At 38.7% G+C, this 14,139-nt stretch overlaps 1 protein-coding gene across 11 annotated transcripts in view; it reads left to right on the top strand.

Annotated features, from left to right (window-relative positions):
* The window catches only part of ANO6 (anoctamin 6), a 223,688-nt gene extending 211,613 nt beyond the window's left edge, over positions 1-12,075 (top strand). For all 11 annotated transcript variants that reach the window (XM_024122806.3, XM_024122807.3, XM_028491403.2 and 8 more), the window contains one exon: positions 9,155-12,075. In XM_024122806.3, coding sequence (XP_023978574.1) covers positions 9,155-9,361 — 207 coding nt within the window. In that variant the 3' untranslated portion in view covers positions 9,362-12,075. The remainder of the gene's footprint in view (positions 1-9,154) is intronic.
* Positions 12,076-14,139: the final 2,064 nt, after the last annotated feature.

Here is a 14,139-nt window from a genome sequence, read left to right as displayed (position 1 = left end):
GCACAGGCTCCAGAAGCACAGGCTCAGCGGCCATGGCTCACGGGCCCAGCCACCCCGCGGCATGTGGGATCTTCCCGGACCGGGGCACGAACCCACATCCCCTGCATCAGCAGGCAGACTCGCAACCACTGCGCCACCAGGGAAGCCCCTGCTATAATATTTTTATTTGTATTATTTTTATTGCATTTTCATGGTATACCTTCTTACAATAGTTTTTTACATCCCTGAAATTTACCAGCTCTGAAAAATGACTAAGGCAGCTATAAATTTGAAATTGATCTAACCAACTTTACTTCTTACACCGAGTGAATAACTACTACTTAATTCCAAAGATTTGAAAATTACTTCATTGGTGTGGTCAGTTAGGATTATATTTAGCTGCAAGAAACAGAAAACCCATCAATAGTGGCTTAAACAAACAGGGGTTGATTTTTCTTACATAACAAATTTCACTAGGAGTAGTTGGGTGCTCCTGAATCAACACCAGCTCACTGATGTAAGGACTGTATCTGATTCTCTAGGTTTTCTCTCATTGCATGTCACTCTGTGGTTGTAATATAACTACTGCAACTCCAGATAACACATTTATGTTCTAGGCAGGAGGAAGGAGAAGGGTGATTCTAGCCAAATCTTCTCCTATTTGTTAGGAAAGAAAATGCTTTGCCAGAAGCCCCCAGAGCAGACTGTCACCTACATCTCAATGGCTAGAACTACAGCACATGGTTCCTCATAGCAGCTAAGTAGGCTGAGACAGGAGGTGTTTGGTTTGCTCTGAGTAGAATAAAAATCTGTTAGCAAGAAAAAAGTGGGACAGGCTACTTGGCTTTGATAATTTTTCTAGTATTTTTTAAAGTAGTTACCAAAAATTAACAGAAGGAAATAGTTCAGCATTAGTTCACCATCATAAGTGGATTCCTGAAGTACAGTATCTGATATATCGGCAAGTCACTAGTTTATATTCAAATGTGTAGTTGCCAAAGTGTTTTGATTTCTACTTTTGATATCATGGTGGACTAGATGCTGTGAGGGGCCATCTCACTACAAAACATTTAGAATCAGTTAAAAACATAATTTCCTTTGCAGTTTTGTGCTTACTAGAAGGAAAGAGAATATACAAAGAGGAAAAAACCATGATTGCCTGAAATAGAGCAGTGAGCACCTCTGAAATTCAGGAGTGCTCTGAGAACAAGTGCTGTCATTAGTGTCTCCACCTAAAAGCTCAAGGAGACCAAGCCTTGGGTCAGCAGTGCAGTAGAAGAGCTGAACTTGAGACTCTTGGATTCAGCCAGGGACCCCACAAAAGGCTAAATATGTCTCCAAGCAGAGGGAAATGCATGTCTTCTCTGAATAAAAGTATCTTTAATTTAGACCCCAGTTTTTTCCCAGATTGAGATAAGCAAATATGAGCTAACTATCAAAGATCAACAATGACAAAGGGGAAATTAAAAAAAAAAAACAAAAAACGAAAAACCAAGAATGAGATTTAGCCCAAAAAATTAAAAAATAAAAACCTGATTTGGACCATCAATAACTTCTTTAAGAGTTTGAATTATCAGATAAGGAATATAAATTAACCATATATGAAAATATTTAAACAAATAAATGACAGAGCCAAAAATGAACAAACAATAAGAAACTGTAAAAAAAATTGTAAGGCAATTTTGAAAAATAATTTAAAAGAACTTTTAGAAATAAAAATAGTTGTTGAAATGAAGACATTAACATATGGATAAAACAGAAGTTTAGGCAAATCTGAAGACAGAATTAGTGAACTGGGAGACAAATCTGAAAAAATTACCACTAGCACATCACAAAGAGAGAAGAAAATGGAAAAATTTTTTTAAAAAGAGGTTAGATATGGAAGACAGAATGAGGACTATCTTTCCCAAAAAATCATAGAAGAAAAAAATGGATAACTGAGGAGATGCAAATCTGTAGAGTCAGTGGATAAGATTTTTGCAGCATAAGGGACAGACATCTGTTCACAAAGAAGAAAGCAAAACAAATATCCAGCAGAATAGATAACAAAGAAGTCAGTATTTACATGCACTGTAAGGAAAATACAGCACACCGAATATAAGATCTTAAAAATAACCTGAGAAAAAAGACAGATGACTGACAAAGAAAATTAAGATTAGAATGAGAGTAGACTTGTTTTTAATTGTTGTATAGTTGTTTCACAATCTTGTGTTAGTTTCTACTGTACAGCAAAGTGAAGTACAGTTCCCTGTGCTGTACAGCAGGTTCTTATTAGTTATCTATTTTGTACATATTACTGTATATATGTCAATCCCAATCTCCCAATTCATCGCACGCCACCCACCCCGCTTACCCCCTTGGTGTCCATATGTTTGTTCTCTACATCTGTGTCTCTATTTCTGCCTTGCAAACTGGTTCATCTGTACCATTTTTCTAGATTCCACATATATGCGTTAATATATGATACTTGTTTTACTCTTTCTGACTTACTTCACTCTATGACAGTCTCTAGGTCCATCCATGTCTCTGCAACTGGCCCAATTTCATTCCTTTTCAGGGCTGAGTAATATTCCATTGTATACATATACCACATCTTCTTTATCCATTCATCTGTCAATGGACATTTAGGTTGCTTCCATGACCTGGCTATTGTAAATAGTGCTGCAATGAATATTGGGGTGCATGTGTGTTTTTGAATTATGGCTTTCTCTGGGTATATGCCCAGTAGTGGAATTGCTGGGTCTTATGGTAGTTCTATTTTTAGTTTTTTAAGTAATCTCCATACTGTTCTCCATAGTGGCTGTATCAGTTAACATTGCCACCAACAGTGCAAGAGGGTTCCCTTTTCTCTACACCCTCTCCAGCATTTGTTGTTGGTACATTTTCTGATGATGCCCATTCTAACCAGTGTGGTGTGATACCTCACTGTAGTTTTGATTTGCATTTCTCTAATAATTACTGTTGCTGAGCAGCTTTTCATGTGCCTCTTGGCCATCTGCATGTCTTCTCTGGAGAAATTTCTGTTTAGGTCTTCCGCCCATTTTTTGATTAGGTTGTTTGGTTTTTTTTTTGATATTGAGCTGCATGTGCTGTTGATATATTTTGGAGATTAACCCTTTGTCCATTGATTCGTTTGCAAATATTTTCTCCCATTCTGAGGGTTACCCCCTTGGTGTCCATATGTTTGTTCTCTACATCTGTGTCTCTATTTCTGCCTTGCAAACTGGTTCATCTGTACCATTTTTCTAGATTCCACATATATGCGTTAATATATGATACTTGTTTTACTCTTTCTGACTTACTTCACTCTATGACAGTCTCTAGGTCCATCCATGTCTCTGCAACTGGCCCAATTTCATTCCTTTTCAGGGCTGAGTAATATTCCATTGTATACATATACCACATCTTCTTTATCCATTCATCTGTCAGTGGACATTTAGGTTGCTTCCATGACCTGGCTATTGTAAATAGTGCTGCAATGAATATTGGGGTGCATGTGTGTTTTTGAATTATGGCTTTCTCTGGGTATATGCCCAGTAGTGGAATTGCTGGGTCTTATGGTAGTTCTATTTTTAGTTTTTTAAGTAATCTCCATACTGTTCTCCATAGTGGCTGTATCAGTTAACATTGCCACCAACAGTGCAAGAGGGTTCCCTTTTCTCTACACCCTCTCCAGCATTTGTTGTTGGTACATTTTCTGATGATGCCCATTCTAACCAGTGTGGTGTGATACCTCACTGTAGTTTTGATTTGCATTTCTCTAATAATTACTGTTGCTGAGCAGCTTTTCATGTGCCTCTTGGCCATCTGCATGTCTTCTCTGGAGAAATTTCTGTTTAGGTCTTCCGCCCATTTTTTGATTAGGTTGTTTGGTTTTTTTTTTGATATTGAGCTGCATGTGCTGTTGATATATTTTGGAGATTAACCCTTTGTCCATTGATTCGTTTGCAAATATTTTCTCCCATTCTGAGGGTTGTCTTTTCGTCTTGTTTGTAGTTTCCTTTGCTGTGCAAAAGCTTTTAAGTTTCATTAGGTCTGTTTTTGTGCCAGTACCATATTGTCTTGATTACTGTAGCTTTGTAGTTTAGTCTGAAGTCAGGGAGCCTGATTCCTCCAGCTCCGTTTTCTTTCTCAAGATTGTTTTGGCTCTCTGGGGTATTTTGTACCTCTCTACAAATTTTAAGATTTTTTGTTCTAGTTCTGTAAAAATTGCCATTGGTAATTTGATAGGGATTGCATTGAATCTGTAGATTGCTTTGGGTAGTACAGTCATTTTCACAATATTGATTCTTCCAATCCAAGAACATGGTATATCTCTCTGTCTGTTTGTGTCATCTTTGATTTCTTTCATCAGGGTCTTAAAATTTCCTGAGTACAGGTCTTTTACCTCCTTAGGAAGGTTTATTCCTAGGTATTTTATTCTTTTTGTTGCAGTGGTTAATGGGATTGTTTCCTTAATTTTGATGAGGTCTAGTAGTTTTCTGGTGGTATCTTTAGGGTTTTCTATGTATAGTATCATGTCATCTGCAAACAGTGACAGTTTTACTTCTTCTTTTCCAAGTTGTATTCCTTTTATTTTTCTTCTCTGATTACCATGGCTAGGACTTCCAAAACTGTGTTGAATAATAGTGGCAAGAGTGGACATCCCTGTCTTGTTCCTGATCTTAGAGGAAGTGCTTTCAGTTTTTCACCATTGAGAATGATGTTTGCTGTGGGTTTGTCATATATGGCCTTTATTATCTTGAGGTAGGTTCCCTCTAAGCCCACTTTCTGGAGAGTTTTTATCATAAATCAGTGTTGAATTTTGTCAAAAGCTTTTTCTGCGTCTATAGAGATGATCATATGGTTTCTATTCTTTAATTTGTTAGTATGGTGTATCACATTGATTGATTTGCCTATATTGAAGAATCCTTGCATCCCTGGGATAAATCCCACTTGATCATGTTGTATGATCCTTTTAATGTGTTGTCGGATTCTGTTTGCTAGTTTTTTGTTGAGGATTTTTGCATCTATATTCATCAGTGATATTGGTCTGTAATTTTTTTTTTGTAGTATCTCTGTCTGGTTTTGATAACAGGGTGATGATGGCCTCATAGAGTGAGTTTGGGAGTGTTCCTTCCTCTGCAATTTTTTGAAAAGGATGGGTGTTAGGTCTTCTCTGAATGTTTGATAGAATTCACCTGTGAAGCCATCTGGTTCTGGACTTGTTTGTTGGAAGATTTTTAATCACAGTTTCAATTTCATTACTTGTGATGGTCTGTTCATATTTTCTATTTCTTGCTGGTTCAGTCTTGGAATGTTATACTTTTCTAAGAATTTGTCCATTTCTTCCAGGTTGTCCATTTGATTGGCATAGAGTTGCTTGTAGTAGTCTCTTGTGATGCTGTGTATTTCTCTGGTGCCCATTGTAACTTCTCCTTTTTCATTTCTAATTTTATTGATTTGAGTCCCCTCCCTCTTTTTCTTGATGAGCCTGGCTAATGGTTTATCATTTTTATCTTCTCAAAGAACCAGCTTTTAGTTTTATTGATCTTTGCCATTGTTTTCTTTGTTTCTATTTCATTTATTTCTTCTCTGATCTTTATGATTTCTTTCCTTCTACTAACTAACTTTGGGTTTTGTTTTTCTTTCTCTAGTTCCTTTAGGTGTAAAGTTAGTTTGTTTATTTGAGATTTTTCTTGTTTCTTGAGGTAGGATTGTATTGCTATAAATTTCCCTCTTAGAACTGATTTTGATGCATCCCATACATTTTGGATTGTCGTGTTTTCGTTGTCATTTGTCTCTAGGTATTTTTTGATTTCCTCTTTGATTTCTTCTTCAGTGATCTTTTGGTTATTTAGTATTGTATTGTTTAGCCTCCATGTGTTTGTGATTTTTACATTTTTTTCCCTGTAATTTATATCTAATCTCATAGAATTGTGGTCGGAAAAAATGCTTGGTACGATTTCAATTTTCTTAAATTTACCAAGGCTTGATTTGTGACCCAAGATGTGATCTAACCTGGAGAATGTTCTGTGTGCATTTGAGAAGAAAGTGTAATCTGCTGTTTTCGGATGGAATGTCCTATAAATATCAATTAAATCTATCTGGTCTGTTGTGTCATTTAAAGCTTGTGTGTCCTTATTAATTTTCTGTCTGGATGATCTGTCCATTGGTGCCATTAAGCTGTTAACGTCCCCCACCATTATTTTTTTACTGTCGATTTCCTCTTTTATAGCTGTTAGTATTTGCCTTATGTATTGAGGTGCTCCTCTGTTGGGTGCATATATGTTTACAATTGTTATATCTTCTTCTTGGATTGATCCCTTGATCATTATGTAGTATCTTTCCTTGTCTCTTGTAACATTTTTTATTTAAAGTCTGTTTTATCTGATATGAGTATTGCTACTCCAGCTTTCTTTTGATTTCCATTTGCATGGACTATCTTTTTCCATCCCCTCACTTTCAGTCTGTATGTGTTCCTAGGTCTGAAGTAGGTCTCTAGCCAGTCTGTGTCTTGAGAGTAGACTTTTTAACATCAATCTGAAAGCCAGAAGAGAAGAGTCTAATATCTTTAAAATGCTAAAGAAGGTAACTGTAAACCTCAAATCATAGCAAAACTTTGAGTAATTGAAAAATCTGTCCCCATTGAAAACACCAAGCCAAATGGCTTTCGAGGAGAGTGATACCAAACTTTCTAGAACAGATCATTTCAATATTATACACACTCCTCCAGAGATCAGGAAAAGGAAATACTCTCCAACCCCTTTTAGTTCCTAAAATCAGACAAGAATAGAAAGGGAAGGGGAAATTATGTCAGTCTTACTCAATGCATAGAGGCAAAGATCTTTTTAAGATGTGCAGACTGAATCTAGCAATCTATTTTCAAAAGATGACATCATACCACATTGGCTTTATCCCAGAAATGCAAGGGTGGTGTAACAGAAAATCTTCATATCTGTAAATATTACCTACCTCAGAAATGGATGGGAAAAAAAAAAAACAACCTCTTTCCTACGTCAACTTTTGCCTCTTTACTGTGTAATTCTATCACTTGAACTCACTAATATCTCTCTCAGCTCAAAATATTCTCCACTGTCACACTACCTGACTTACAAGAAACATTTGACACAGCTCATCACTCTTCCTTGAAACTCTTCCTCACTTGGCTCCCAGGGAAACACATATTTTGCCTTTCTTCCTACCTCTCTATGCAGTCCTGTCTTAACTTTTTTGCCCGTCCCTTCCTTCTCTTCTTAATGATCCATGGCTCATTCCTTGGTTGTCTTTTCTCTCTACCCACAGCGTTGGTGATCTCATGCAGTCCACAGACGTTAAGTGCTATCTATATGCCAGTGACTCACTAATGGATATCCCCAGAAAACCTCTCTTCTGAACTCAACCCATCAATCCAACTGCATACTTGACCTTTCTGCTTGGATATCTAACAGATATCTCAAATCTACTGCCCTAAATTCCCATATTTTCTTAAGTCCACTTGCAATGTTCTTCTCCCTACCATGCACTAAATCTGTTCTGTCCACAGTTTTACCCCCTCTCAATTATGGCAGTTCCATCTCAACAGTTGCTTGGGCCAGAATTCTTGGAGTCCCCCTTGTTTTCTCTCCCCCACTTATTCCATATCCAGTACTGTTGAGTTTTCCTTTGAAAATATATCACAAATCTGACCACTTCTTACCAGCTCTGCTGCTGCCGTCCAAGTTAGAGCCACCATCATTTCTTGCCCAAATTAGGGCAACAGTCTCCTAACTGGACTCCCTATTGTCTTCACATCTCACTCCAAGTAAAAGTCAAAGTCCTTATAATGACATACTAGGCCAAACACTATCTAGCCATTGTCTGTTACCTCCCTGATATCACTTCACTCCAGCCTTCCTGGAATGCACCCTTCAGGCTTCTACCAGATGGACTGTGTTGGCTGTTCCCTTTGCCTAGAATGTCTTTCTTCCTGATGTCTAATTTCCTCACCTCCTTAAAATCTTTGCTCAATGAGGCATGTCCAGACTGATCTATATAAAATCTATATAAATTTTACCTCCCACCATAACACTCAAGATAACTGTTACTCTGCTTTACTTAGCTCATGTCACTTTTTTCCCCATAGCTCTTATCACTTTTTAACACTATGTGTAAATTATTTGTTTTTAATTTTGTTTATTCTATATTATCTCTATCTTCTTGCTAGGTTAGGGATTTTTGAACAGTGAATAAATAAAAAGGTTTTCAAGCTCATTAGTCATCAGGGAAATGCAAAGTAAGACCAAAGTGAAAGTCCATTTCATAATCACCATGTTGGTTAAAAAAAAAGTGATGGTAACAAGTGCAGACAAGGATGTAGAGCAAGTGAAATCATCACACACTGCTGGTGGGAGTGTCAGCTGGTATAGTTGATAACGATCTTATAAAATTGAACATTCATGTAACAGAGGGTCTCAGCAGTTCCACCCCTAGGTGCACGCTTTTGAGAAACTCACAGGTATTCTCCAGAATCCAAGTGCAAGACTGTTCCCGACATCATTGTTTCTAATCCAAAAACTAGACAGAAACCCAATTCCTTTTGATAGGGGAACAAATAAATTACAGTGTGTTTGCACAATGGAATATTATATAGAAGTGAAAATGGACTACAGTTATGCACAATAACATTGATGAATCTTAGAAACTAATTTTGAATGGAAAAAAAGCAATTTTCAAAAGACTGCACCATATTGACAGTATCATACTGTTTTTATAAAGCTTAAAGCAAGCAAAACTAAACAAGATACTATTTGGGGATATATACATACCTTGTTAAACTATTCAAAAATAAAAGAAAATTATATACATATATTCACACAGATAGTTTAGTGTTTACCTTTGGGGAAGAGGCCTGGGAACAAGATAGGAAAGGAACACACATTAAAATATCATAGCATCGTCAGTGTCATGATGAGTGTTCTAGATATTAGATGTATCCTATTCTACATATCAAATAGTATTCTTGAAATTTATGAAGTAACAAAATGTAGCGCCTTGGCAGAGCCATGCCGTGGTGGGAGAGATTGGGTATACATGATGAATGCCCGCCCACCACCTTGTCCTGATATACTGCTATAATGACTAGCAAAAATAAATGGAAGAAACTCTGTGTTCCCCTACTTCTCTTTGTGATTGACATTTTTCTTCTCTCCCTTAGCATATCATCTATTCCGTGAAATTTTTCATTTCGTATGCAATTCCAGATGTATCGAAAAGCACGAAGAGCAAGATCAGGAGAGAAAAATACCTAACCCAGAAGCTTCTTCATGAGAATCACCTCAAAGACATGACCAAAAATATGGGAGTCATAGCTGAGAGGATGATAGCAGTAGTAGATAACAATTTACGACCAAAATCAGATTAAGAGCTTGATGTTCTGAGAAGCACTTTAAAGAATTTAGCTTTATCAAAATATATTATGACTCACTAACGAGAATAAGTTAAATCACTTTGGCAAATATGAGTCTTAACTATCACCATTTTCATGCAGATTATTTTTCAGTTTCAGCTAGTGATGTAGGAACTGGAAAATGTAAAATTGAGATCAAGAAGGGCATAAAACTAATCACCAGGAAAACCAAAAATGTTACTTTTTTTGATAAATTGGAATTTTTGTAACACAGAAGAGGTGTCTTTGTGTGCTTAAAAACAATCCCTACCAAAGTAGAGTGGATTTTTTTCCTCCATTTGATTATTTTCATTCCTTCTGTTCTCAAGCACATGATCTTTTTTTATTCTTAGGCAGTTTCATTTCTTCACTTTTTGCCAGATCTGTTCCAGAGTTATCGTTCCCTTACAAATACCATCATTAAAGATCAGACATGCTAGCAGTTGTGTGATTAAAAATATCTAGTGCAGAATTCAGTTTGAATGCTGTATTAAGTGGCAGATAGACCCAAGACTTCACAATATTTAGGTGCATTATCACATTCCTACAGAAAAAGAAATCTCAGGTAATAAGAGGAAATAGTTTCAGTCTTCATCTTGGCCTGTCTTTCCATCTCAGAGAAATACTCTTAATGGATTGCAATGAAGATAGCAAGGTTCTGAGCATATTTGTGCTAATTCACAGTGACACCTTTCATCTTCCAGGAGCACTCCTAGAATGTTCTGTGCCTAATCAATGTTGACTGCTTTGCAAATCTCAAGGGAATAAGATGGCAAAAGCAGGGAAAGTTACAGATTGAAACAGAATTGTGACTCGTATTGATCAGGATAATTAATTTACCTCTTCTGAAGATATGTCATTTCTTGAAAAAAAATGAAATCAAGTGATTAAAGTTACATATTTATCAACATAATGGTTTGGAAAAGATGAGCGCATCAGGTTCCCACCAGTTGCCCTTTATCCATGAGATCCCAGGAAGTACAGTATTACAAGCACCCTTGTGATTGTCTCACAGCCATTGTGACAGGCCAGTGCTGCGCATGTCAAGAGAACAGAAAATGCCCTCAGCGTGACCGCACCACGTTCCTGCGAGGGGTTCTGCACGTCCAAGTGATCAGCCTACCAAAGCATCTGCCACAGAGAAGGTAGCTCAGCGCATCCTCCCTTCTCTTACTCCCAGCCCAGTAACTTGTTTGCACCTGGGGAGCATTTTTTAGGGAGGGAGAGGGAGAGACAGGAGAATACCTAGATTATTCCCAAAAAAGAAGAGACGGGATTTGATTTGAATTTCCAGCCTCCTCTCAAGCCAGTCAGGCAATTAAGGGTCAGAAAGCAAATTAGTTTGGTCACAAACTCTGCCGTCAGATAGAGGTAACTTCCTGCTGAATTTCTGCCCCACCGTGCACATCTTGACCTCAATTTATTCAGCTCCACAGTCTCTACTGTGCTTTACTGTTTTTTGGGTGCCAGGCCCTCTTGTAGGCTCTGGAAAAGACACAGGGCCCGTACCTCTCACCTGTGACTGGTGACAAGGCAGGGCTGGGTGCAGGACAGGGTGTCTGGCACTGGATTCTTGCTAGATGGGCCGCCACCCACTGGGATGCTGCTAAATGCCCAGGTGCCACAGGAGCCAAGACACTCAGAGTCCCAGCAGCAAAGGAAAAGGAAACACTACAGTGAGCAGATTTACAGGCTTGTTATAATAGAGTAGCTTCACTCCAGGTCACAATTCTAAATGCCTGCCATGAATGTTAAAAACAAAAAAACATTTTTTCTGTAGGAGTCATCAAAACAGTATTCTGGACTTTTGAATTGTCCCAGTGGATCCGGACCATTTCACTAGCTTTCTTGATAATGTTAATGGTGTGATCAGAGAGTGCTCACAACAGACCATGTGAGATCTGGCCACACTGGGAGAAAGAAATGAATTTCTTCCGAGTGGGGAAGTGTTCTCATCCCTTTCCCCGCTCACCCGGGACACTGCTCCTGGAAGTGGTGCCGCTTCCTCTCAATTACCTCTTCTCTTCTCTGAAGTGTAGGAGTATCTTCTAGTGTTGGATATGGCAATTACTCACTGCTTATGGAATCATAGAAAAGGAAATGTTTTTGCCTTATCTCCTTGTATATAAAATAGAACTTGGAAAGAATTGTTCATTTATGTTTTCATAAACCATCTTTCATAAATCGTCTTCATAGTTTAAAATTTGCTTCTGTAGACAGGAGGGAAGAAAACCTCTACCCCTTTAAGGCAGCGAATGTGATGTATGACACTGCCAGTATTCCCCAAACGGCCAGGTTGTAGTGGGGACCCAGGTTAACCTGTGACACTGACAGTGTTCATGTAAGTCTAGTACTGACTAGTGGGTAGTGGTGAAAATGTGGGGCTGTGTCTGCAGGCACTCATGGGCTACATCTGTGAGTGTGAGCAGAGGCGGCACCTTGGGAAAATGGATGGGTGTGGCGGTGGACCTGTGAAGGGGAAATCGGGCCTAGACCTGCCTGGTGTTAACCACTAGAGAAATTTCACTTTGTATCCTTTTGTGATGCCTGTGAATTTTAACAAATCAAAGCATTAGACCAAAATACTCAGGAGATTTTTCTTTAAATATCCCTCAGATACTTTCATTATGTCAATAGGAAGGGAAAGCTTTCATTTTTGTTTGAAAACTAAACAAGAACATTTTGCAAACTGTTTATCACCAAAAGCCTTCCCTTATAATTGCACGTGCATCTTGAATTTCAGAAAACATTAATTCACAATAGGGGGGCAGAATACGCTCTGTTGTTGAAACACTTCTTGTACCATTTTCTTGCGTCCATATTATATTTTAAGATGTTTGAAAAGTTAAAATGTATGAGCAGCTTAAGTAAAACAAATATTCATGATGCTTTTCATACACTGTGGCATAAGATGTAAAGTTTGTAATATTTTGCAAATTTCTGTGCACTTTAATCTTTTATAATTATGAGCAATTTAATAAATTCATTTTTAAAAACAATACTGTGATCTACTCTGTATGCAATTGTCACAATGTTTTTAAGAAAGAGAGCATATGTATATCTATTTACCAATTATGTATCACTCAGATAACAAATGTGCACTTTTATGTGGATTATATCTAAAATTGTATTTTTTCATAACCTACACTTACTTTAAAACATGTTTTTTCTGGGAACAATTGGGGGTGGGGTTTCAGCCAGGGCTGCTGCAGACAGTTGTTGGGATTGAGGCCTGTACAGGGCACCAAGCCTGGAGACCAGGTGTGCCAGTGTCGGGCTGCATCCACTAGTAGGGAGAGGCGCTTCCCGCTAATTGCATAAAGATGCCTCTGCATTCTAAACTTGGGGCATGTCACCTGACATGGGGCAATAACTCCCAGAGAGGGCATGTCTCTAATAAGGCTCAGAAAGGCTCTGTTTGGATATGCCATGGCCTTGGGTACAGAAAGAGGAAATTATGGAGAAGACTATAAAGGAAAATCTCATTACAAAAACCAACATTTTTTTTAATCCTGGACAACATAAAATCCAGATATTAACTTATTCCATCCTTTGATTTCTTTTCCTTTTTTGACCAGCTTAAATCTCATTAGGCTTGCAGTAAAACTAAGTCAAAAATAGTCCATAACTGGACCAATAGGAAGAAGCATTTTCTCTGATTATTAAATGATGCTCTTGGTACAGGTACCAATGATGTTATTCTACCCTTAAAGCATTTTAAGTCCAGCAAAGGAGCAACTAGAACTTCTTTAGCAAAGTACCCCCTTCTCGTTTGGGGGAAATGATGAAATCTTAAATAACTGGTATTTATCTGACGCCACCAAGTACTATGCCAGTTGTTTACTTACACATGATCTCACTGCCAACATGATTTTGTTGCAAGGAAATTTTAAGTAATGTTTTAAAAAATGATGAAAGTACATGATTAAAAAAGAAATGCAACATGTCATTAAAAAATCTCAAGTTATACAAGAAGGCTGTGCTGGAAACCTAAGTCCTGCTATCTCCCTAGCTCAGCCCGGCCCAGCCCACTCCCCAGAGGTCCCAGGAAGCCTGAGCTAGGGCCATCGGGGCAGTCTTTTTGCCCAAAAGAGATTTCATAGATGTTCTTTGGTTTTAAAAAATCATATTCAGAAATGTGTGGAGGAGCTTCAAGATGGCAGAAGAGTAAAACGCGGAGATCACCTTCCTCCCCACAAATACATCAGAAATACATCTACGTGTGGAAAAACTCCTAGAGAACACCTACTGAACGCTGGCAGAAGACCTCAGACCTCCCAAAAGGCAAGAAACTCCCCATGTACCTGGGTAGGGCAAAAGAAAAAAAGAAAAAACAGAGACAAAAGAATAGGGACAGGACCTGCACCAGTGGGAGGGAACTGTAAAGGAGGAAACGTTTCCACACACTAGGAAGCCCGTGCGGGTGGAGACTGCAGGTGGCAGAGGGGGGAAGCTTCGGAGCCAAGGAGGAGAGCGCAGCAACGGGTGCAGAGGGCAAAGCGGAGAGACTCGCGCACAGAGGATTGGTGCTGACCAGCACTCACCAGCCCGAGAGGCTTGTCTGCTCACCCACTGGGGCAGGCAGGGGCTGGGAGCTAAGGCTCAGGCTTCGGTCGGATGGCAGAGAGAGGACTGGCGGCGTGAACACAGCCTGAAGGGGACTAGTGCGCCACAGCTAGACGGGAGGGAGTCCAGGAAAATGTCTGGAGCTGCCAAAGAGACAACAGACTTTTTCTTGCCTCTTTGATTCGCTG

Source organism: Physeter macrocephalus, chromosome 6 (genome assembly GCF_002837175.3).
Source record: "Physeter macrocephalus isolate SW-GA chromosome 6, ASM283717v5, whole genome shotgun sequence".
Classification (NCBI taxonomy): Eukaryota; Metazoa; Chordata; class Mammalia; order Artiodactyla; family Physeteridae; genus Physeter; species Physeter macrocephalus.
This window is presented reverse-complemented; position numbering and strand designations above follow the sequence as displayed.